A 22,263-nucleotide genomic window follows, 5' to 3' on the forward strand; every position below is an offset into this window, starting at 1 on the left:
TGTGAGTCTCTCCCTCCGTGTCCTCTTCGTTCTGTGTTTGGTTTGTTTCAGCTGGTTCGTTATTCTGAGATGGCCTCAGGAGATATTCCAGCTCTTCTGCGCTGATGGCCACCTTCTCAGGAATCAACCACCTCTTGAAGTGTTCAAGAGCACTAGGGAAGGGTGGTACACAAAAAGTGAAAAGGTAATAAAGATGAGGTCTATTTCCACTAATTCTGTTGTCTAGAAAAGCAAATTACACAAACTCTATTCAATTTAGACCATAGGCTACTACCGTAAAAGAACAGCAGATGGAGCTATTCCTGCAACATTCAACATTAGAATATATAATAAAATGTGGTTAGGAGGATGCAGTTTTTACTTGGGCTTAAAATGGGGCAGTTTTTGACAGACCAGAAGGTAAATTGAGAATAGAAGCGCTCCTCTGGTAGTATAACCCTTCACCTAATGCTCGTGTTCTGGCAGTGTGTTTAACAGCATAATCCATCCCAACTCATCCTACCTCTCATCCATGTCACCACCTTGGAAGAGCTCTGAGGTCTGCGCGTCGTGCAGAAATCTATCCCAACATTCTTTCTTAGCTTGAGACAAGGATCGCAACATGTCCCTGGAAGTCACATCACTTGACTGACCCTTTAATTTCTTCAGGCGGTTCTCTGCACCAAAATGTAGACAGAAAAAAATACTGTATTTGTATCTTAAATCAAAATTTTGACATTTATGAATGGAGGGTCAGGGGCAGGAAATGTCTGACTTTGACAGAGCACACGCAGCAGGGTGCAGCAGACATACCAACGTGTTTGGTTATTTCGGCATCATCATGGTGGTATGCGAGTTTGTTCCTCTATCATATATAGTCTATCAATTAGTATAGGGTTATAGGATTATTTAAATGATTGATTAATCTCAAGATTGTTTCCTCAGTTAATTGACTTGTCATTTAGTGTATAAAATGTCAGAAAATAGTATATATCAGGACTTTGAAACCATCAAATCAAATCATTTCTACTATCTACCACACAACTTGATTGAGGATGATGTATGATGCATGTTACAACCAGGTGGATTAAGGACAAGGTGAGCTTCAGTCATGAAAGAGGCAGAAGGATGCCTGTACCTAAACTGGCTATGTAGCTCTCAGAATCCTCCATGGGTTCCCATTTGGCGCTAGAAGAACTGGTATGTGTCCAATTTGATTGTCCATTGACGTGCACTCCGAGTTGTGCTGCTGGCTGGAATGAATCTTTGAACTCCGTGTTGATCTCCGGGGTTGCTTCCACTTGCGCCTCCGGCAGACTGGAGCAGATTTCGGTCCACAGCTCACCGCTGGACCGGGCCTCCTGGCTCTCAAAGTCGTCAATCATTCTGGTGTACAGGCTAAGGTAGAAAGACAATTCAACATTAGTTAGCGTTAGCCCAATTTTGTTGATGGCCTGTTCGTGATACATTTAGACGAAAAAACAGAAAAGGAAACTACGCATATTTCCAAATACTAAGCGCAATCAACAAAAACTGAGCTTTAATCAACATACTTAACGTTAAGTTAGCTAAATTGGTGTCTAAAACCTACTGCATTGACTATTGTTGTGCATTTCGAATGTTCTTCAAACGGTTTGTCATCATAATAAATTGCAAATGTGTCTTACCTGTGTGAAAATATCAACGTAATAACCGTTTTACTCTGATGTATGACTATAGAGGTTAGCCTCACTAGCTAACTGTGTCCATGATCCACAATCTTTAATGAGCGACTGCCCACTTCCTTATTTAGGGTCATATGATTGGACGTTGCAACTGTCCATCAAACTGATTTGAGTTGTCATTGGATCTCTGGGGCTTCATGCTGGACAGTCCACATCTTATTGGCCAGGCGCTGTGTTTCCCTTAGGAGGGATCCAGGAAGTTTGTCTCAGGCTCAGCTGGAAGGAAGGAACGGTTGCGAACTACCAAGGTAAACAAGCTCTGTTGACCTCTGTTGAATTATTTTTACGTGAGTATTCACTATTTGAACAACTGACATGAGCACTGGCAACTGTTCAATTATATTATATATTGATAATGTAACGCCATGTATTCAGGGTCGCAAGCGCTGATCACCATGTCACTGCAGGGAGATCCAGTATAGGACATGCTCGCAGCGTTACGCCTGGCAGTAGTGGCAGTCCCGATGGGTGTACTGCTGTCCCGGACCATGGCGTGGATGTCCAGTGGCAAAACACACCCAGAACTCATCAGCAGGCTCAGGGGTAATGGTATAATGGGCTGTTGTCTTTGACATTACAAGGTCTTTGACTCAAAATCTCAAGGTCCACAATGTAATCATATTTTGAGTGTGAAAGCTGGTGCTTTAATACTGTAATTAAAATAAATTATGGTGATACTCTCTAATGTGGATATTGGCTAAGCAGACAGAGACATTCATTATTAACTTCAGTCAGAAAAATATGGAAGATACTTTTAACCAGAATTGAATTAAAAGAAAAATGGACATGTAAACTTGTATTATATTGTATTACTATAAATGTAATTCAATGGAAATGTAAACTATTATTATATTGTATTACTCACAATTAGGCATATTTAAATGTTTTCGCAAAAAGGAAAACTGAAAAGGGCTACTGGATATTTAAATGACAAATGGATGTGGCAATTGGAAATTGGAAAGTAAAATTGAAACCAATCAAATGGAAAATAGAAAAGCTTTAAAAAAGTGTAATGGTAAAAGGAAAACAATAACATTTATAAGAAAATTGGAAAGGGAAAATGCTAAAAAGATATAATGCTATCCTTTTGTTCTTCCATTTGTTAATTCAAGCTGTTGCAAATGAGGGGGCATGTGTAAAGTTTAGAAAAATGTATAAATGAACTGTAATGCAGCCTTTAAGACAAGGAAAACATAACGTCATATCATGATGTTATGATGACCGAAATACCCATACCATTATCAAAACATGTAATATCACCTAGCCTTAAATATCGACCCAATACTTTGCTTTCGTTCTCATATTGTTCTTCTAAAAGCCTGTATTAATTAGTTTTTTTCCCTTCACATTAAAAGGAAACAAATCCATCAGGAAACAGACTTCAACATCACAAGTTCACAATTTCCAGTTCAGCTCAGTGTCATCGCTTCTTCCTTTCTCCTCCAGATCACGGGGTGATTCGCAGCGACCGAGTGTTTGATGCCATGCTGGCTACAGACAGAGGGCTCTATTCTATAGACTATCCTTATGCAGACTCTCCTCAATCCATAGGTATTCATTCCAGTCACTCTTTACAGAAATATACACCTATCAATATAGTAACAGGTACTTGAGTAAATACATTCTGTTGTAGAGTAATAGCTGTTTCATGAGCATAGATGTGTGCTGTGACTCTGTGCATTTTCTTATGGCAGGCTACATGGCGACCATCAGTGCACCACACATGGTGAGTAACAAACACTGAACTGCTTTGAGATATGAGCAGATTTCTTAAGATGAACTATAATTCACTTAGGTACATACACATGATTGGCTGTTTATTTTTCTATTGGCCTGGTTTGACAGCATGCTCATGCTTTGGAGCTGTTAAGTGACAAACTAACTGAAGGGGCATCGGCACTGGATGTGGGTTCAGGAAGTGGATATCTCACTGCCTGCTTTGCAAGGATGGTACGTTCTGCATAAAGTTCCCTACCAGTTGGCACAAAATACACTATATGAGTGAGTGCAAAAGCTGCATTTTCTGTTTGTAGACAGGACCCAGTGGTAGAGTGGTTGGCATTGAACACATCGATGAACTGGTTCAAATGTCAATAAAAAATGTGCAAGCTGACGACCCAGAACTGCTCACCTCTGGACGCATCAAACTTGTAGGTGAGTCAGGAGATGTCTTGCATCTTTCAAATTTTTATGTTGCACATACACATCTATGAAAAGACTATAAAAGTCATATCTACATCTGTCCACAGTGGGAGATGGAAGGCTTGGCCACCCAGACGGTGCCCCGTACGATGCCATTCATGTTGGTGCAGCTGCAGCTACTATTCCTAAGGCTGTAAGGACGCGTATGGCTTTTACTTTTGTGAAAATATAATATAATAAGAGAAATCATGCACTTATTTATCATCCAAAGTCCTAAAACAAGGCAGCACAGAGAGCTGAGGTTAAAACACATTGCAGTACATCTGACCACCGTGAATTTGCCTCTTGAACTATACTCACCTCATGTGAAATGTCTGTTTTCTGCCCTCTCTTTGTTAAAGCTTTTGGAGCAGCTGAAGCCTGGTGGCCGGTTGATTCTCCCAGTGGGCCCTGACGGTGGCAGTCAGGTGCTAGAACAGTACGATCGGCAGATCGATGGGACGTTTCTCAAGAAAGCTTTGATGGGAGTGGTTTACGTCCCCCTGACTGACAAGAGGCGTCAGTGGCCTGGGTATTGCACGAAAACACTCCTAACCTATCTTTTTTAAACCAAAATCAATAAAGGAAAACCACTTAATGTACTGACAAACCTCCATCAGGTGCCTCTGTAATCTTCAGTGAGTTTTGTGCGCCATGATTCACATCCATTTCCATCCTGTAGCTTGTTCCTGATGATATCCATGCTGTCCTTCCTTCTCTCCCCAGAGGTGAGCTCTGACTGCAGTGTGGTTGCCCCCACAGGAGATGGCGTTGGTGCTGCATCTCCACAGCCCCGTAGCACTCCTCATGGTTTCACTGTGCTCCAGTCTTAACAGCCACCTGCCCTGCTGGGTTGTCACCTAGCAACGTACAAGGAGGATCTCGCTCTGTCTGCCCGACCAGATTGTCTTCCAAGAGTGATAAAACATTGAGTGACCACCGCTGGACTGATGACATTACTCACAGAATACTTTGAGTCAGGTAGAGAGAGTGGTAAGGATATTGTGGATGTCATAAAAAAGTTGTCTGAGATCTAAGTGATTCACTGTATTCATTTTGGGTAAGTCAGTGAAGTTCAGCCACGAGACAAATTCAATTACAGCTTAAGAAGCTACAGTATGTGTTCTTCTGGATGCTTGTGGGAAATTCAGATGAGATAATCTAATGGGAATGCTTTGGCTATGAATGCTGTAACACATAAAGACAAATGCAAGTACAAGCCAAGGAAGTTAAATGAAAATCCAGCAAATTAACAAAGTAATATGTTGTGTTAAAAACTTACTGGCTTCATATACTGTATGTTTAGGATAATTCCTGTTTGACATTTAGCCGGACTTATTTTATTTTAGTTTTTTGAAACTACCTGTCTACAGCTATTGAACGATGTGTACACTTTTAAGATTTATTAATAAAACCTACTAAATTGGTATTTTATTGTTTTCATTTTTCTACTGAAATTGTATACATAAGGGTCAGGGAGAGCTACAGGAAGGACAAGGAAGGAATGTTTAATATTTTAAATGAGAGTAGGACACAGGAAAGAAGAAGAAAATGTTATCATTGTCTGCTGAAGGAAACGTCCTCATTCTTTTTTTCTCATTCAAGTGTCACAAGACGTATTTATAAATCACCTAAAATACTGAGTAAACAAAATAATATTACAGTAAAAAAATGTTTTAATAGTTTTTACAGAAAACCATATTCACTCTCAATAGATTGTCTTCCAAAACAAAATATAAGACGTAATCTGTAACAAAATTCGTCAACTAAAATTCCATAATCGAAAAGGTACACAGAGGAGAAAAATCTTATTACCCTCAAAATTACTTTCCTTACCTCATTATCTTTCAAGACCTATCACACATCATTTCTTAAATTGAATAATCTTTGATCAACATTTTAAATCATTTTCCAGAGAATTCCAACTATACAACCTAAATCCTCACTTCTCACATACAAGACAAACTCTTCAAAATGTGGAACAACAGTTTACTCTGAAAATATCATCTATTCTAACTAAACTAAATACACATTATGAGCACTTGGTGGCGATGATGCCTCGGTGAGGAGGTTATTTGTCCTGAAGGTCGAAGAAAAAGAAGAAGAAACACGGTTTAACGGTTTGAACTACACATTGGACTACAAATTAAGGTCATCACTGTGCGCATGTAGCGACCATAGCAACAAGGACCTCTGGCTTAAAAGGAATGCATGTGAGTGTGTCGGTTAGAGGCTTGAGAAAATGTAATGTGCTGTCTTTCTTCTCTTCTGGTCAAACGGGAGTTATTGCGCGTGGAATTGATCAAATACAAAAGCACTTTATTTCGGTTTGTAACGTTAATTCTGTTCTGAATCGTTTTCATTATCCTCGGTGTCAACAGAGCAGCTCGACGATGGCGCAGGCAGCTGTCGCCACCCCAACACCGACCGAGGTAAACAGCCCAGTGTCAGGGGAGAAAACCACAACGAAAGAGGCGACAGAAAGTAGCAAACGAAAAAGCGACGAACCGGGCGAACCTGAGACAAGTGGCCGAGGCAAGAGGCGGAGAGGAGCGGGAGGGAAGAAGCTCCGTCCGGGCGAGAGATATATCCCTCCTCCGCAGAAGCGGAACCTGGGGATCAGCTTCCGCCAGGAGCATTTCGACGAGACCTCCTACTACTTTGAAGGTGGCCTGCGCAAAGTGTATCCATACTACTTTGACTTCAAAACGTACTGCAAAGGTCGGTGGATTGGGAAGAGCCTTCTGGAGGTGTTCAAGAGTGAGTTCAGAGCTGAGTCCATAGAATATTACCAGAGGGCTGCCAAAGAGGGTCGCATCCGGCTGAACGAGACACCTGTGGAGGACCTGTCTGTGGTGCTCAGGGTCAGTGTCACCAGTACATATGATTTTATGTCTGAGGTACCAGTGTTATGCAAGCATGGCTCAATGACAGAATAACTCACGATCAAACTTAATCAGTTCAGGTTTGATTTGATGAAAACTAGTTAGTTGATGTTAGTAGGTCTGCTGGTTAATAATTGATTTTTCTCCATATGACGTAGCACTAAAGAATACTTTTGTCACATGGCAGAAGTAGAGCCAGGAGTTTAACAACCAATCCTCTTATTAAATATGTTACTTAACCAAATCCTAATACTGCAATCTAATTGATTTAAAACATGTTGAAGATACAGTCACCTGAGGCTGAATTCTCTTTGGTTCCAGATGGTACAGGTGATAAGTTACTGTTTAACATTGTGGAAGAGTGTTTAAAGTCTTCCCTGACTATCCACAGAATAATGACCTTATGAAGAACACAGTGCACCGTCATGAGCCCCCTGTGGTCGGCAGACCCCTGGAGGTTCTGGTGGATGATGGTGAAGTGCTTGTGGTCGACAAGCCTGCCTCCATCCCGGTTCACCCCTGCGGCCGTTTCCGCCACAACACAGTGATTTTCATTCTGGGAAAAGAGCGGGGCATCTCTGAGCTCCACACAGTCCACAGACTGGACAGGCTCACCTCTGGAGTGCTGCTGTTTGCCAGGACACTGGAGGCATCAAAGAAACTGGACCAGTTGGTGAGAGACAGACAGGTACGTTCAGGATGGGGTGGATTTAAGCTTTCACTTGGTTAAATCCACAGTACAACAGTCGACATTGGCTTATATAGGTCAGTGGGTTTAGACAATAGTGGTAAGATTTCTCTCAAAAGTCTCTTAGAAGTGCATTTGCCATATCATTCTCAAAAATGTCCTTAACATTTGTTCTTTCTAACAGCTTGAAAAGGAGTATGTGTGCAGAGTAGAGGGGGAGTTTCCAGAGAGTGAGCTCATCTGCGAGGAGCCCATTCTGGTCGTTTCCTTTAAAATTGGACTCTGCCGAGTCGACCCGAAGGGAAAAGAGTGCAGAACGGTCTTCCAGAGGCTAAGCTTTAATGGAAAAACCAGCGTGGTCCGCTGTTTACCTCTGACTGGCCGCACACACCAGATCAGGGTCCACCTCCAGTACCTGGGCTTCCCCATCCTCAATGATCCCATCTATGGTTCCTCAGCCTGGGGGCCTCACAGGGGGAAGGGGGGACTGGTGGGAAAAAGTAATGAGGACCTGCTGCAGGCTCTGGTTGAGGAACATCGCTCTCAGGAAAGTCTTCACCTGCTGGATATTCCAGATGATGGGATTGGGATTGAACAAGAGGCAGAGAAAAACAAGACATCTGAGAAAGAAGATACATTGGATGGCACCTCTGAACCTAACAAAAGTGGAGAGAGTCACCAGATTGACACACAGGTGACGACCGGTTGTAGCTCAAGCAGTGAGACGGTGGATAAGGTGAGTCAGGGCTGCACAGATTCAAACGGTAGCAAAACCTCGCTTGAATCTCAACCTACCAAATCAAATGGAAATCAAACGGAAGCAGCAACTCACAAAACTCCACCAAAGACTAGAGACCACCTGTGCAGTGAATGTAAGTTAGTACGACCAGATCCCACAGAGAAAGAACTCATCATGTATCTCCACGCTTTACGCTACAAAGGAGCTGATTTTGAGTATTCCACACGCTTACCCGATTGGGCCAAAGAGGACTGGGTCGAGGCTGATTGGAGCTGACCGTTGATGACTTTCACGTTTAGGTTACTGCCTTCATGCATGTTTATTTCATACATTTAAAAGTGTGATCAGAAATCCTTTAAAATGATTTGCTCTGAGGCAGTTTAGATTTTTCTGTGATGCAAATGTGTCTTAGCATATGCTGTTTCCACCAGAATTGAGAATGTAGAAATATGTTTTCCTCTGGCAAGTTGTTTTCTGCCTTAAACATACATAGAACATAGCTTTGTAGTCATTCTCATTTTTACTTTGTTTTAATGTTAAAACCTATAGTTTTAATTTAATTTCATCCCTTATGCCTGTAATCTGCTCATTACTCCAACCAAGATATATGGAATAAATTAAAAGACATGCTGCAGGAAAATAAATGTTTTATTGAATTTCAGTTTTGTGAAAAATTAACAACATTGACACCTGTAAATAATAGTGGTGGTGACCTTTTTAAGTTCTTCTGTTCATAGAAAGCCTGCGATACATTTTTTGTTTGACTCTAAAGCAGTTTATTTTCTACAGAGTGATTTAAAATGATGGCTAATTTAAGAATTGTGATTATACAGTCAAGATGTCAAAAGCACACATTTCTTGCAAAGAGAAAAGCTTGAAAATAATGCTGCTCATAGGCACATTAGATACAAGTCTTTTCTCGTCCAGGTCTTTGTGCTGAACCACCATCACGGCACCTTTTTTTTTATATAATTAATATATTCGAGCTATAGACACATCTCTTATTTTACTTTTTTAAAGGACACACCCTTTGCACAAAAAACAACCCTGTTGAAAGACATTTGGCACATGCTGTTTATTTCATAAATACTGTTACTTGCACACAAAAGAAGCTGATGTGACATCTCAGCTGTGGGGAGAAGTGCAGAGAAAGGCATTCTGGTCCTTAGATTTATTGTCGGAGTTTCTCTTAACAGTGCTGCAGCAAGGTCTATGTACAAATTGTTAGCTGTTGAAGCAGTGGCATGTGATGGTACAACTACTGCTTTGGAACTAGACAGAGCTTGTTCTTTTCAAGGTGTACACTGACATCCATGTATCCTGGTGCAGTACGCATCTTAATTCACCAACAGTGTATAAACCCACATATAGTGTTATATCTGCATTAGAAACCCTTTTTTGCCTTTTAGTACAGTAAGTAAACATTTAAAATATTTTGGCACTGACACTGGAATAAACAGCATGACTCTTAGTTTGACACTGACACACTATAATATACAAATAAGCCATGACACTACAAATGACACATTACAAACTGTAGCTTTCTGGCTTTGTACGTCATGGTCACAAAGGACATTGTACATATTATCGCCAGTGCAAAACCAACTGACTGTAGTCAAGTGACAGTTTGCTACTTAATGGAGCTCTTTTTCTATGCGTCTCACATGTCTATATTTTTTAATATTCAGAAGTCCATGAATGTATATGGCTCATTGAGGACAATTCCAGCACGGAGAAAGGCCAGTGTCTGCACACAGATTAGTCTGTGCAGATGTGAAAAGCGTCCAGGCAAAGTTAACGCTGCAGCAGAGTCTTTGTCTTCTGTCTGAAAATGCCAGTTTTAAGAAGTGATAATTTGATTTGACCTTTCGCTGAAGAGACACTCATACTCTGATCCTGTAACACACACTGTAACCACCTCAGCAGCAACATTTGACAAACATGCTGTCATGTTACATTTGCAGTTGGCTTATATTTCCTTTGAGTATTAAGCAAACAGTGTATGCTCAGTGTCTTCTTTCTTTTTATAAATTCAGAGCAATTAATGCACAGTGTTTGCAAAGATTCCTTCAACTCTGCTCAACATGTATCCTCCCGTTGTCCATCTCTCTTTATCCAAACGTCTGGCAGGTCTGGCTTACTGTTGGGTAAGATGACAACTTCTTCACTCTGACTGGTGCGGCCCTTATTACAAGTCTCATAAACGGTTTCTTTCAGTGAAAGACGAAGTGTGTCTCTCTTCCTGTTCAGATGTCCTGGTTGTAACTGAACCTCTTCTCCTTCATTTTGCTGCGTATTGGAAGGTCCTGGTTCAATGTCACTCAGACATGTTTCATTAGAGTCCTCCAGACCCTCGCAGGAGCTCTGGGACTGGGAGGAGAGGTGCCCTGTGTTGGAGTGATGATGGGGATGGAGGCTGTCCTCTGTGGTTTGGTCTGCTTTGCAGAGAGATGGCTGGTCAATGGTCTCCAGTGTGTGGCTTATGATGGTGTCCTCCATGCTGGAAGATGAGGAAAAGGATGTATTGCTCCAGTGCTTCACCCCTCCAGACTGATCTCTGCATGTTTTACACAGCAGTTTGTCCTTCGTTATGTCTTCTTGTGCCATGCCTAGAGGCCGCAGGGTGTTTTCTTTGTACGGAGATGAAGTCTGCAGGGCTGGAGGTGGTTGGCAGGTCGTATGTTGATGACTGCACATCTCCGCACTGTCCCCATCCATGCTATTCCTGCCCATATCTCTCCTGCTGTACTCAATCTCATCAGAGAGCACAGACGGCCGGTTGGACAGCTTACTGGTGCAGGTGCTGTTTTCAAAGCTGTCGCTCAGTCGATAGGCCAATGGCTGCAGCTCATACTGCTCCGGCCCTCGGCCACCACCTCCCCCAGCTCCAGTCGGTTTCTGTCTCTGCTGATGTTGTTGGTCAGGGTAGAGATAGCCACCTGCTTCTTTGTCATAACTCCTCCTCACTCTAGATCTGCTAAAGGCCCCGTTTGCAGCCGAGGCTGCCGAGGAATCGGGCTCTGCTGCCGAGCAAGAGGACAGCACGCCATCATTGTGATCTGAAAAACATGGCAGCGTGATCTTTCCGCAGTTTTTCTGGGGTCCAAAAAAGCAGCATAGGGACTGGAAAAAGAAGGTTGCAAATCCACACGCTACACATTTCACCAAAAAGAGGAAAATCCCCAGTTTTCTGAACAGCAAGACCGTGGCAGGCAACATGATGATCCCCATGGAGAAAAATGCACCAGAAACTATTGCTACAGGACATCCCATCCTTTTAGTGGAGTGTGCTACTTTCCCAATTTTGTCTGAATGAGGAGCCAAGCTGTAGGAAATACAGTAGTTGGCAATAAAATCAACAGACAGCCCTGCGGCTGATGATATAAACAAGGCCTCGATTCCGCTCAGCTGCCATTCAAGAAGAACAAGGAGGCCAATAGTGACAAAAACACTTCCTCCTACAGCTACAGTCCCATATATGCTCAGTGGAATATTCCAGGTGGTTAAAAGAAGCAAAGCAAACGTAAGAGCTACTGAGAAGCCTGCTACTACTAGAGTCTCGGAACTTAAAGCCTGTTGTAGATCAAAAAGAGACAGATGACTGACGAACCAGCCATTCTCCAGCCCTTGTGGTGCTCCTGATATTTCTCTGTTAAACCATCTGAGGATTTCTCTGTAGAAAAGATTGGCTCTGCTGTAGTTGAAGCTGTGGAGGTATGTGGTTTTGAACGCCAACACGAGGGCAGCGACCCTGCCATCTGGATGGAAATACAGGCCTCCGCTGTGGGCCAGATGGCCCTCAGCATACCTCTCCACCAGCATCATAGTGAGGCAGTTCTCAAAAACGCTGGGTGTGTAGGGGAAAGGGATGTCATTGCAACAAAAATGGAGGGAGTCATCACTCTCTGAGCACCGTCTGACAGAGACCCACTGTATTAGCTGCTCCACAAGACAGATATTTTCTGTCATAACGTCTTTATCCTCAGGTGATGGAGGGGAATAAAAGCTTTGGTTCTGAACCCGTCCACATAAGTCCCTCAACCAAACCTGAGCGTCTGGCCGGCTCATGTTAAAGCCTGGGTCAAGAACCAAAGAGCCATTGCTCTTGGGGTTAAAGTGATCCCCATTATCAGTTGGTTTGACACCCCAAACAAGCCTCAACGTAACCGGTTTATCCTCTCCATTTCTCTGTCTCTCAAACATAAACATGTGACAATACTCTGCGTCATATCTTTCAAACGGGTGACTGGAGCGGAAAAGCTGGGCGATCTTGCTGTCTAAGGTGGGCAGCTTCATGCCTGGGTCAATGCAGGACATGTATATGCCCCCACCAGCCAGCACTGCAAACCAGCACACCCAGATGTACCTGAACTTCACTACTCCGCAAGGCAGGATTTTCAGAAATAACAAATTGGAAGTGTCGCTGAAGCCTCTTTTTAATTCTCTCAGCTTTTGCCCGAGAGTAAAGAGGCATCTCCTGCGTGAGCTCGTATCCCAGAAGCCGCCGGTGTTTTTGGAGCAGCACGGTTTCCATCCCTGCACTACTTCAGATGCAGAGGATGCTTCTGTGTAGCGCTCGCGCAGAATGAAAGAGCACGGCAGCCACACCAACGCCAAGATTGAGCTGATAAACGAGGCAGTTCCCAGATAAACAGAGAAACATCTGATTGCTGTGATGCTGCTGAAATAACCAGAGAAAAAGGCTGCGCTGGAGGTCAACCCCGACGCTAAAATCAAATAGCCGACTTCCTGCAAAGCTCTGTTTACTCTCTTCTCCAGGGAGGCTGAGGGGTTCTGGGATAGCTGCAGATTCCAGAAATCAGCGAAGATAAAAACCTGGTTGGAGCAGCTTCCCAAGAGAATAAGAGCTGCAGAGAGGTTGACCAGGGGGAAGAATGTCAGGTGAAATGCTACTTTATAGAAGAAATAGGAGGTCAGGAGGGAGCCTGTGATTGCTATTACAGATAACGCTACTATAAAGAGAGAGTGGAGATAAAGAGCCATAGTGAAAAGAAGAGACACGACAGCTAGCACAGGGTAGATTGAATCTCTTGCCAGGTAATACTTGAAAAGCCTCTGCTTGATGCCAAAGTCCATGCCAGTGATAGTGGTGTTGTTGAACGTCAGATCCCTGCCCTCAAGACTGTTCATATACATCTCCATCATGTGTTCTCCTTTGTCGATGGGTAAGAACAGAAGGCTGTACTTCAGCGTAGGGATTTGGTATTCGACAGTCTGCGGGCCGAGAAAGTCTTTATCAACCAAAAAGTGCAGGATTTGGAACACCACAGAGGATTGTTTACAGCGGGATGGCACAGAGGAGCAGCCGCCATGTTTGGGTCTCTCGACACAGGCTTCCACCAGTTGTCCTTCGTGATAATACGGAGCACATTTCCTGAGAAGTTTCAGAGATTCAGACACCTAGTGTGAAAGGGAGAAAATGGAAAACTTCAAACAGTAAAACATATTCAGTGCACGCCAGAGTCAGTTATAATGAAGTGTTGTAAATCCCACTTTCCCTTAACCTGCAACATCAACTTGAACTTAACAGGTTTAAACAGGTTTTCCTTAACAACATGCACTGTGGACAGTTAATTTACTGTACAGTACATGATGGGCTATTGCAGTGTACTACTTACAAAAACAGAATTACAATTTATGTAGTAATTTGTTTGTATTTTAAAGGTCCAATGTGTAGGAATTTCTCCCATCTAGCGTTGAGATCATATATCGCAATCAACTCTCTCGCACCACGCAGTTCAAAGTACGTATTACAGCTACGGTAGTCTTCACGCTTCGAAAAGCCGGTCTCTTGCTCTTTTCAATATCGTTTTTCTTTTTCTGGGCGAAGAAGAAGACTCCTGTTCCTGAAATTTGGATTTTGAATATGTGTGGTCCTCCATGTTTCCTTCTTCAAACTTGCTGGGGCCGGGAAGCTATGATACCCATTAGCAGCATTAGCAGCACCTGTGAGTTTATCATGTGACAGCGAAAACGCGAAAGGCGGAGCAGTATTTCCTGTATGTCCCTTACCGCCTAACGTATTTCAAGATGGCGCATGAATAAGGAGCGTCTACCCCAGTTCATGCGAATGCAAATGTAAAATTTCAAGCCAAAAGGAATACTTGGAATTGATGGTGGAGGTAAATATTCATGAAAAAGGACAAGTTTGTGAACGGGCAACACAGATTTTGATAATGAACAACTAAACACGTTACACACTGGACCTTTAATGAGAAGAAAGCTACAGAACCTGGTGCGAGGTGAGGCTGAGGCAGCAGGAGGCGTTAGTGAGCACAGCCAAGTAATTCCCCAGAGACCAGCTCGGACAACAGCCACCTCTGGACGTTCCCTCGGCCTCTCCCCTCACATGCTGCTGGCACAAGTCCTGGAACTGAGCCTGGGAGCGAATCTGAATCAGACAAGCGAAAGATTTTTTTGAACACATGCCCAGTTTTGAAACAAAATTCACATAAAATGAATCAATTTCAGATGAGGCAATGCATAAAGTAGTGTTTTTAATTTCAGCATTTAAATGTGGGTCAAGGCATTTAAGAGAAAGGAGACAGTAAGTGAGATTGACAGAAGATGATGACTAAAGAGATGATGAATGGCGCAAAAGGCAGAAGAGCAAAGATGAGATGGAGGGCTGAGTAGTTTAGAGCGAACCCGGGATTGCTCCATCTCACACATGGCGTGGACGGCCTTCAGACTCCACAGACTGGCCGAGTTTTCTGATCGAAACACCAGCTGAGCCGAACGCTCGCCTGCGTGGAAAGAGACAGATGGATTCAACATACAGGAATAGGATGACCAGCAGTGAATCATCACTTTCTTTGGATGGTGAGAAATGTTCAGAATGGTAAAACTAATTGTCAAGAGTTCCGTTTTAAATTCATAAACGTATAACCAGGCTAAATTTCTTGTGTGTTCTTTCCCCCTATCTGTTTTGAATCATAATTAGGTGAAATCTTCAAGGCTTGGAATTGCTTATAAATCCATTTAGGGATTTAGCTTTTTGTGTATCTGTAAGGCGTACTGAAGTATAGTCTTTGATCTGCCAGCCCACTATTTCAAAGTAGATCTTAAAGAATAAAATATGGGATTATCTGCTTAAGGAAATGCATTCAAACTGTTATCTTTGAAGCCACACTAAAAGCCATTATTTACGTCTTCTCACTATTTTTTGTTAATTTGCATTTAACCAATACGCTGTCACTGTTTTCATTAGTTTGCTGGAAGTGCTGATTATTCCCTAACAAGCTGGAGGGCTTTGCCTTCAGCTCACAGTATTATGCAAGTTGCTCAACTGCCGAAAAAGCACCCATCACATTTACATTGATTTACTAATATTTCCATTTTTATTGTCTGCTCTGCTGAGGATGCTGAAGCCAGCAGTCTTAAACATCCCTCATAACTTGGTAACTTTCCTAAATGTGCAAACATCTACAATTAGGATTATAGTGGTATTTTCATTGTTACTGTAATCAGTGTAGCCGAAGTTTGATGTAAAAATGTATTTATCATCAGTGAATTAACGGTTTATTGACAGGGACTGATCTGGACCCACCCACCTGGAGCATCACAGAGGAACGTGTCTGGAGATGAGTCTCTAGCCAGCATCCTCTTGATGCGAAGCCTGGAGGCGTCCTGGCTGCCACTGTCATCTCCACTGACAGTACCCCCAAAACTAGCACAGATAGAAGCACACACTTATGCATTTTTTCATCCTCATTAAACAAATACACACTTGGTTCCAAGGTAGTATAAAATTGATCAATTGAATCATTTTAAACCTGCATTAACTTTTTTGGCCACTTGGGGGCATCGCAACAAGCTGTAAACACAACACTCACATAGCTTTACCTTTAAAAAGTTGTTATGCTAAATGTGTTAGCAAAGACTTGTTTATTAACACATCCAGCGGACATGGATCAACATTCATTTTGAGTTGTGTTGCTGGCTACCTGGCAAATGTAAGTCTAATTTTTTATTTAGTCTTTTCTTTTAGCTAAATTTTTGGTCTCTACCAACCCCTGAGGGAAATAGCTGGCTTTTAAATGCTCCACTTTGTTCACCAGCTATTTGTTAACTTTGTCTGTCTGTCATTTTGTGCTGTGCAGGTAGCGTACAGTGGGTTTATTAGATATTTTTCGCTGAAAACACTGATCTGAGCGGTGAGAGTGAATCAAAACAGTAAAGTCGTAAGCCGGAAAACCAAAACAAGGAGCTAAAAGACGCAAAAAAGCATTGTCAAAAAGCATTTGTCACTACAAGTGACTCTATTTGCATTACACATAGTCATTTGATCTTTATTTCTACAGTCATATGGTCAAGTAACAGTTATAGGTATTAACCAGAGCAAAAACTCAGTTTTACAGTTTTTAAACCTTGACCGACCACACAACCATATACACACAGCATGACCACTCGAATCTATTTGTAAAGCATCTGTGTGCATCGGTCAGTGGTGCAGTCCTCCTGTGTAGAAAGCCTGCATTCTACTAAATCTCGCTGCTGACCTTTCACTGAGCTGCTGTGGTAAAGGAGACAGTTTTCTCCCCGGGCCAGTGTTCTCCTGCAGCTCAGTCAAGCTGGACTGGCGAACTCCGATGTATGTTCCCCGTGGCTCAAAGCCCTGAGGAAAAAGCACACATACATTTACACACAAACACACATCAAAGCTAAAGACACAGCTGACTGAATAAATCAGCATCACAAGCACCCTATATTGTCTGAATAAGCTTGTTTGGTAGATGAGTGTATTATCTTAAAAGAAAGAGAGCCCCACACTTACAGTATAAAGCAATCATCATTGTTATTCTTATGTAAATCATTTTAAATTCACCATTAATGATGCATTGTTGTGATCCACATGTTGCATTTTCATAATAATGTTTAAATCAGTGTTTATCCTGTAAGCTTGCATCTCAAAGGTGAGAAAATGTATTTAATTAAGATGACAGCGAGTGTGATCTCATTCAGTGCAGTTCACTGAATCTGAGATGAGATGCAAGTAAGTAGATGACGGCTGAGCTCATGAGTCACTGGAGAAACAGTAATTAACACTCAGCCTAAGTTGGTGAGGGAGCTTTGCATTGTAGACTTGACAGAAGGGTGACAGTAGATATACAAGTGCTGCACCAAGGGGGACTGCAGGATTACATTTTAGACTGTGTGCTTTTGTATATGTGTGTATGACTGTGTGTTTGAGACTCACTAGCAATGGGTCAGAGAAATCTGGCAGTGGACCAATGAAGAGTCCAGCCAGTGAGCATCCCAGCAGCAGCACGGCACAACCCACCAACACTGCTAATGGGTAGTCCACTATCATCTGGGAATAACTGCCAAGTAGAAAGCCACAGAAGAAGAAGACATGACACTGGGTAAAGAATAATTATTGTGATCAAAATAAGAGAGACATGCAGTACCTTTGGGCTTTTAAAGTAAAAAATGGTTTGAGTTCTTACCGTCTAAGGATGCAGTAGAATCCTCCATCCCTGTTAATAGTTGAGAACTTTGTTATAATAATTTGAAAATGATACCACTCTAAATGTGAAATTCACTTATAGGTTTCCTTGCTGAGAGTTGGATGAGAATATTGATACCACATATAGATGTAAGAGTGGCATCAATCTTCTCATCTCTCCAACAAACCGAGTAAGCATATTTCCCAAAATGTCTATCTATTCTTTTAAACACACCTTACTGTCACCACATGTCGCTGCGTCGGTTTCTGTGTCCGGCTTTCATTTGACCCACGCAGCCAATGACATCTCACCGCGCCATGGCGAGACGTCTGATGGGCAGAACTACGACTGTGTCCCCCTTTCACCGCTACACATCCTTTAGCATGAGGACCTGTTGTGTTTGAATGACAGTCGTGGCATGTCTTTGGTTTAATTGGACCGTAATGGCTGCAGTGGGGACATTTTCGGGTCTGCGGCGAATCATAGGCCCCAGCTTGAGGACCCTGGGGGACCTAACGAAGAAAAAGAGGATAGAAAATACATAAACAGAATATAAATCACAGAAATTACGTATATTTGCTTCGCATAGGATTGTGGTATCATTAGTCTTTTGAGTGACACTGCCTCCCAAATCCTGGATCTATTTCTAACCTTTTTGTTTTAATGAGTCCCCAAATATCTAACCTAAACAGCACACAGTACAGTCAGTGCTCAGGCATACTTGGTGATAAAGCTGGCAGGAGGAAGAGGGTCTGCCGAGGCTGCTGCAGCTGTCACACAGCTCCCCTTCAGACTGGATGACTGTCAACTGGGCTTCAGCTGAGCACTCGCTGTCAGGAGGGCACAGAGACACCGCTGGGATCTCGCTGAGAGGAAAAGACAGACAAGAGGAGAGAACGATGGGTGAGAGGGTGTGAAAAGGAGAAGATAAGACAGGGGGAAAATGGTTGCAGGAGAGGAGAAATGATTGACAGATAAGCACGAAAGAAACGAGCAACGAAGTTCTTTAAAACTGAAGGTGCAAATTCAGTCAGTGAAACTATACATAAATGCACAGCGTAGTGTTTGTAAATCTTAGTAATCCATCTCTCCTACTATGCTGATTCACTTCTCAGTTTCTTGACTGCATTCTTGGCTTAATCTCATATTCAATGGAAAATTGAGGGTGTCAGCAGAGCTAATGAGGAACAGGTAAGGAACAGTAAATGATACTTGGTTGCAAAAATATCTATTTTTAGCCACGCTAGCAGCTAGCTTTAGAGATAGTTATATTGGTTTGCTCACCACTTTGGTCAACATTAACATTTTGTACAGACATTTTGTACAGACATGGTTCCCAGTGGATGAATCCTTGTGACTTTAGTGATCCCCTGACTTTTCCACTAGCACCACCATGAGGTTGACATTTGTGGTTTTGAGTTTTGAGTGATGCCTCAATAACTATTGAATGGATTGCCATGGAATTTGGTACAGACATATATGTTCCCCTCAAGATGAAATGTAAAAACTTTGGTGATCCCCTGACTTTTTATGTCTAGCTTGTCCAGTAGGCCTACTTTGGTTTATGACAAAATATCTGCAAAACTAATGACATTCCTATCAGAGTCTCAGCTGTGCTTTGTGTTTAATGCTAACAAGCTAATGTTAGCATGCTAAGCTAAGATGGTGAACATGGTATAAACATATATACTTGCTAAACATCGGCATGTTAGCATTGTCATGAGCATGTAAGCATGCTGACGTTAGCGTTAGCTCTGTACCTACATACTGTAGCCTACAGCCTCAGAGCCTCTAGCTATATTCCATTCCTTTTCTACTATATTAATATACTACAAAACACTCAAATAACATAAAATACAAATACAGAGCGTTATATATAATTCAAATAGATATTGTAAAGTTTTTAAAGATAAAAACATGTCGGACTGCCATAAAAACATGGGGTCTTATATTTCACTCCGTGTAAACATTGTGTTGCTTCAATGAAGAACTGGAACAAGCTGATACAGAGAATACTGTATGCAATAGTGTCAGACAACATAAAAAAATCTTTTCTCCAACCTTAAAACTTAAGGGAAAGACTGTATATCGAGGGCTTTAATCATTCACACTCTTGCTTTCATTGCGTTTTATTTAACCTTTTTCCAGAAGTTTAAGAAGTCTTAAAGTCTCATTAACTAAAGTAACCAAACAGACAAAAATAAAACTACTGAGTAATGTTATGGTTGTATTTCAGTAAACGGGCCGTAAGGTCTGTGTCGTCTAGCCTACCACTTGCTTGTTTTTCCACAGTAGACTGGATGCAACCGCACTTCCTGCCTTGTCACCATGACGACAGAGTAAGTCAACAGAGCCTAAATGACCTCACACAGTTTTATTTGCATCCCATAACAGATGATGAGTAGTCTGTAGAATTGCTGATATACAGTAGAAGAGGTATTAAAGTTGGAGCTCAGTGCGAAACTGAACCTCACTATTTTGTCTTTGTATTACAATAAAACTGTAATATGATCTAAATAATAAATAGCCCACAGTGTACTCTGCAGCTCTTAGGCACATAGTATATGTTTGTCATCTAGTTTTGCCTATTTAGGTGCTGGAGTGAGTGAATACACTCATAGAAAGAATGTGGAAGTCAACACTGTCAACTAATTTAACACTATTTCTATTGCTGGAGCATGATAAACTCCAACCATCCAAAACTCTACGCAGGTTGAGTATTAAAGCCCATTACTCCCCTTTGATGAGTTTTTACAATAATTTCACTGACCAATGTATGGGCACACACACACACACACACACACACATACACACACATGAGGAGAGCAATTTGTGGAAGTCATTAATATTTCAGTGGATGAATACAAAAATACATCCAGGAAGGTGTCACTGAGTTGTTCCCCAAACAAGTACGATTTTGGCTGTTGTATAAGACCACTTTACTTTTAGCTGATGCGTGTTTGCAGTGGGGGATGAAGTATTTATATAAAAGTAGCAATACCATATTTAGACAAACATGTAAACTGCCTGCCTTGTAAATGTAACTTAAGTAAAGGTACATCAGCAAATGTATCAATCAAAAGTGAAATGAATAATTCAGACATCCCCTGGATGTTACACAATATGATAATTATTAGTAATGCATTACTGTGTAGGTAAACTGGTGTAGTTAATCTTGTGCTCACTAATCTAAGATGTAAGAATAGTGATTAAGGACAGCTTTAAGGCATTCAAAAGACTCAAGCAAGGAAAATATCTAACAGTCTAAACACTGTCAGCTCTCACTACTCTCCTCCGTCTGCCTTTAGGTCTCTGTCTCTCCTTTTCTACAGCACAGCATCTCTTACATCAACTCACTGGATGCCAGTCAATGTCATGTCCTCAAACATCTCCTTAACTTTCAATCACACACACATGTACACAGAAAAAGGACAAAGGCTCAGGCTGCATGCAGGAGGCAAACTGTTAACATTCCTAAACGAGAGCTTCTGCAGGGTGTTATTAAGAGGACAAAGACTTGAGGCTAAACTAAGAGAGGACAAATACATGTGGCCTGTTGCTGAACTGAAGGGTAGCAGACCTCAGCTGTTTTTAGCCCCACTGTCATGTTTAAAGCCCCTTGGCCATTTGATTTTTTATATAGGCCTATATATATATATGCAGCAGAGTGAGTGACATGGTGACATTAGTGACCCAGAAGAAGGTTGATGACACTGAACAGATCTTACAGTTCTCAAGTCAACTAGAGTGTAACTGTCATCAAACAACAGTGTGTGCGTGTGTTGCTACTGCGTACAACATATCTGTCAAAGGCCTAAAAAAGAACAAATGAGTATAAAGGCTTCTTTATATGAGGATTAATTCAATAAGGCACTGAAAGTACTAGCATTTGTTTATCATCTTGTTAAAATACTGACATCCGTATGTGATATCATGGATTAACTTGATATCTAAGTGATATTTGACCTGAACATGTTGTGATTACCAAACATAAAAATCTTAAAAGTAAGTTGACAACAGCACGTCTTGGTTTCACCAGCAGTACAAACAGGGCAACATAATCAGGAATGCTGTAATAATGTTAAAATGACAATTATAATTTGTAATGGAAAAAATCACAACAGCAGAAATCATATTATGTGCATAATCCTATTGGCCAGCATAAACACAGGCACAGCTGGGTGATGAACAATAGGCTACTCACATCTGCCGGGTACGTCTACTACTGTACATGCCATTTATTTTTCTGCAGTAGCCTATAAGCAGATAAATCCACGGACAAAAACAACCCACCTTTGGTAAGCCTCCTGAATTCCCATTTCATCCGTAGGGGATTCATCCATCACTATCGCATCCGTGCTTTCTCCTATAATCGAGCAAGCCTCCATCTCCCTCCTGATTCCGCTTCAAACTAAATACAAAAATAAAAGGCTATTAGGAATTTCCTGTTATTTTGACCAAACAGTCAGTCCCCATCTGCCCAGACTGAGTCCACGAGGATCGGGAGCTTGTTTCTGAGGCTGCTACTACACAGCAGCACCAGGGCTGTTTGGGTTAATCTGCCCCGAGCTGCGCCCTGATTGGCGGAGCCGCGGTG

General features: G+C 41.9%; 4 protein-coding genes across 17 annotated transcripts in view; 2 read left to right on the plus strand and 2 right to left on the minus strand.

Annotated features, from left to right (window-relative positions):
* Positions 1 to 1,879, minus strand: part of ccdc32 (coiled-coil domain containing 32) — a 2,477-nt gene extending 598 nt beyond the window's left edge. Inside the window, exons 1-4 of one of the 2 annotated variants that reach the window (XM_031278588.1) lie at positions 1,647 to 1,775; positions 1,118 to 1,382; positions 503 to 656; positions 1 to 152 (exon numbers count right to left, since the gene is read on the minus strand). The exon at positions 1 to 152 is cut by the window's left edge and continues 598 nt beyond it. In XM_031278588.1, coding sequence (XP_031134448.1) covers positions 1 to 152; positions 503 to 656; positions 1,118 to 1,364 — 553 coding nt within the window. In that variant the 5' untranslated portion in view covers positions 1,365 to 1,382; positions 1,647 to 1,775. Of the gene's footprint in view, positions 153 to 502; positions 657 to 1,117; positions 1,383 to 1,646 lie in introns of both variants that reach the window. The other variant, XM_031278589.2, reaches the window with a different exon arrangement.
* On the minus strand, positions 167 to 22,261 carry disp2 (dispatched homolog 2 (Drosophila)). Of its 3 annotated transcripts, XR_004101387.2 has the most exons (11): positions 21,960 to 22,260; positions 18,388 to 18,532; positions 17,901 to 18,178; positions 17,667 to 17,696; positions 17,417 to 17,540; positions 16,719 to 16,834; positions 15,771 to 15,886; positions 14,866 to 14,963; positions 14,450 to 14,608; positions 10,194 to 13,617; positions 167 to 458 (listed from the first exon to the last, which is right to left on the minus strand). XR_004101387.2 is itself a non-coding variant. In XM_031278574.2 (10 exons), the coding sequence occupies exons 1-10, from the start codon at positions 22,052 to 22,054 to the stop codon at positions 10,276 to 10,278; spliced, it is 4,503 nt and encodes a 1,500-aa protein (XP_031134434.1). In that variant the 5' UTR covers positions 22,055 to 22,260; the 3' UTR covers positions 9,381 to 10,275. The 3 variants fall into 3 exon arrangements, 2 of the variants coding, with proteins under 2 accessions (XP_031134434.1, XP_031134435.1); XM_031278574.2 differs by lacking the exon at positions 167 to 458 and having other exon boundaries at positions 9,381 to 13,617; XM_031278575.2 differs by lacking the exons at positions 167 to 458; positions 17,667 to 17,696 and having other exon boundaries at positions 9,381 to 13,617; positions 21,960 to 22,261.
* On the plus strand, positions 1,837 to 5,313 carry pcmtl (l-isoaspartyl protein carboxyl methyltransferase, like). 9 transcript variants are annotated; one of them, XR_004895674.1, is made up of 9 exons: positions 1,837 to 1,951; positions 2,111 to 2,252; positions 3,150 to 3,254; positions 3,398 to 3,429; positions 3,549 to 3,653; positions 3,737 to 3,857; positions 3,953 to 4,038; positions 4,247 to 4,522; positions 4,611 to 5,313. XR_004895674.1 is itself a non-coding variant. In XM_031278587.2 (9 exons), the coding sequence occupies exons 2-9, from the start codon at positions 2,129 to 2,131 to the stop codon at positions 4,621 to 4,623; spliced, it is 756 nt and encodes a 251-aa protein (XP_031134447.1). In that variant the 5' UTR covers positions 1,837 to 1,951; positions 2,111 to 2,128; the 3' UTR covers positions 4,624 to 5,313. The 9 variants fall into 9 exon arrangements, 3 of the variants coding, with proteins under 3 accessions (XP_031134447.1, XP_031134439.1, XP_031134446.1); XR_004895678.1 differs by having other exon boundaries at positions 2,111 to 2,246; XM_031278587.2 differs by having other exon boundaries at positions 4,247 to 4,416.
* Positions 5,976 to 9,104, plus strand: rpusd2 (RNA pseudouridine synthase domain containing 2). 3 transcript variants are annotated; one of them, XM_031278577.2, is made up of 4 exons: positions 5,976 to 6,097; positions 6,266 to 6,748; positions 7,161 to 7,457; positions 7,642 to 9,104. In XM_031278577.2, exons 1-4 carry the CDS (start codon positions 6,092 to 6,094, stop codon positions 8,470 to 8,472), a joined length of 1,617 nt encoding a protein of 538 aa, XP_031134437.1. In that variant the 5' UTR covers positions 5,976 to 6,091; the 3' UTR covers positions 8,473 to 9,104. The 3 variants fall into 3 exon arrangements, with proteins under 3 accessions (XP_031134437.1, XP_031134438.1, XP_031134436.1); XM_031278578.2 differs by having other exon boundaries at positions 6,051 to 6,128; XM_031278576.2 differs by having other exon boundaries at positions 6,052 to 6,748.
* Positions 22,262 to 22,263: the final 2 nt, after the last annotated feature.

The sequence above is a fragment of the Sander lucioperca genome, chromosome 18 (genome assembly GCF_008315115.2).
Source record: "Sander lucioperca isolate FBNREF2018 chromosome 18, SLUC_FBN_1.2, whole genome shotgun sequence".
Lineage (NCBI taxonomy): Eukaryota > Metazoa > Chordata > Actinopteri > Perciformes > Percidae > Sander > Sander lucioperca.

What these genes read in the sequence shown, in the direction of transcription:
- pcmtl (XM_031278579.2), top strand. Translation starts at nt 2,129, where the DNA reads ATGCTCGCAGCGTTACGCCTGGCAGTAGTGGCAGTCCCGATGGGTGTA. An exon ending in CAGCAGGCTCAGGGGTAATG is followed by an intron (nt 2,253 to 3,149) that starts GTATAATGGGCT and finishes TTTCTCCTCCAG; the next exon opens with ATCACGGGGTGATTCGCAGC. An exon ending in AGACTCTCCTCAATCCATAG is followed by an intron (nt 3,255 to 3,397) that starts GTATTCATTCCA and finishes TTCTTATGGCAG; the next exon opens with GCTACATGGCGACCATCAGT.
- rpusd2 (XM_031278576.2), top strand. Translation starts at nt 6,092, where the DNA reads ATGCATGTGAGTGTGTCGGTTAGAGGCTTGAGAAAATGTAATGTGCTG. An exon ending in ACCTGTCTGTGGTGCTCAGG is followed by an intron (nt 6,749 to 7,160) that starts GTCAGTGTCACC and finishes GACTATCCACAG; the next exon opens with AATAATGACCTTATGAAGAA. An exon ending in AGTTGGTGAGAGACAGACAG is followed by an intron (nt 7,458 to 7,641) that starts GTACGTTCAGGA and finishes TCTTTCTAACAG; the next exon opens with CTTGAAAAGGAGTATGTGTG.
- disp2 (XM_031278574.2), bottom strand. Translation starts at nt 22,054, where the DNA reads ATGGAGGCTTGCTCGATTATAGGAGAAAGCACGGATGCGATAGTGATG. An exon ending in GTTCCTCTGTGATGCTCCAG is followed by an intron (nt 14,964 to 15,770) that starts GTGGGTGGGTCC and finishes CTTTCCACGCAG; the next exon opens with GCGAGCGTTCGGCTCAGCTG. An exon ending in TCAGCCTCACCTCGCACCAG is followed by an intron (nt 13,618 to 14,449) that starts GTTCTGTAGCTT and finishes CTTTCACACTAG; the next exon opens with GTGTCTGAATCTCTGAAACT.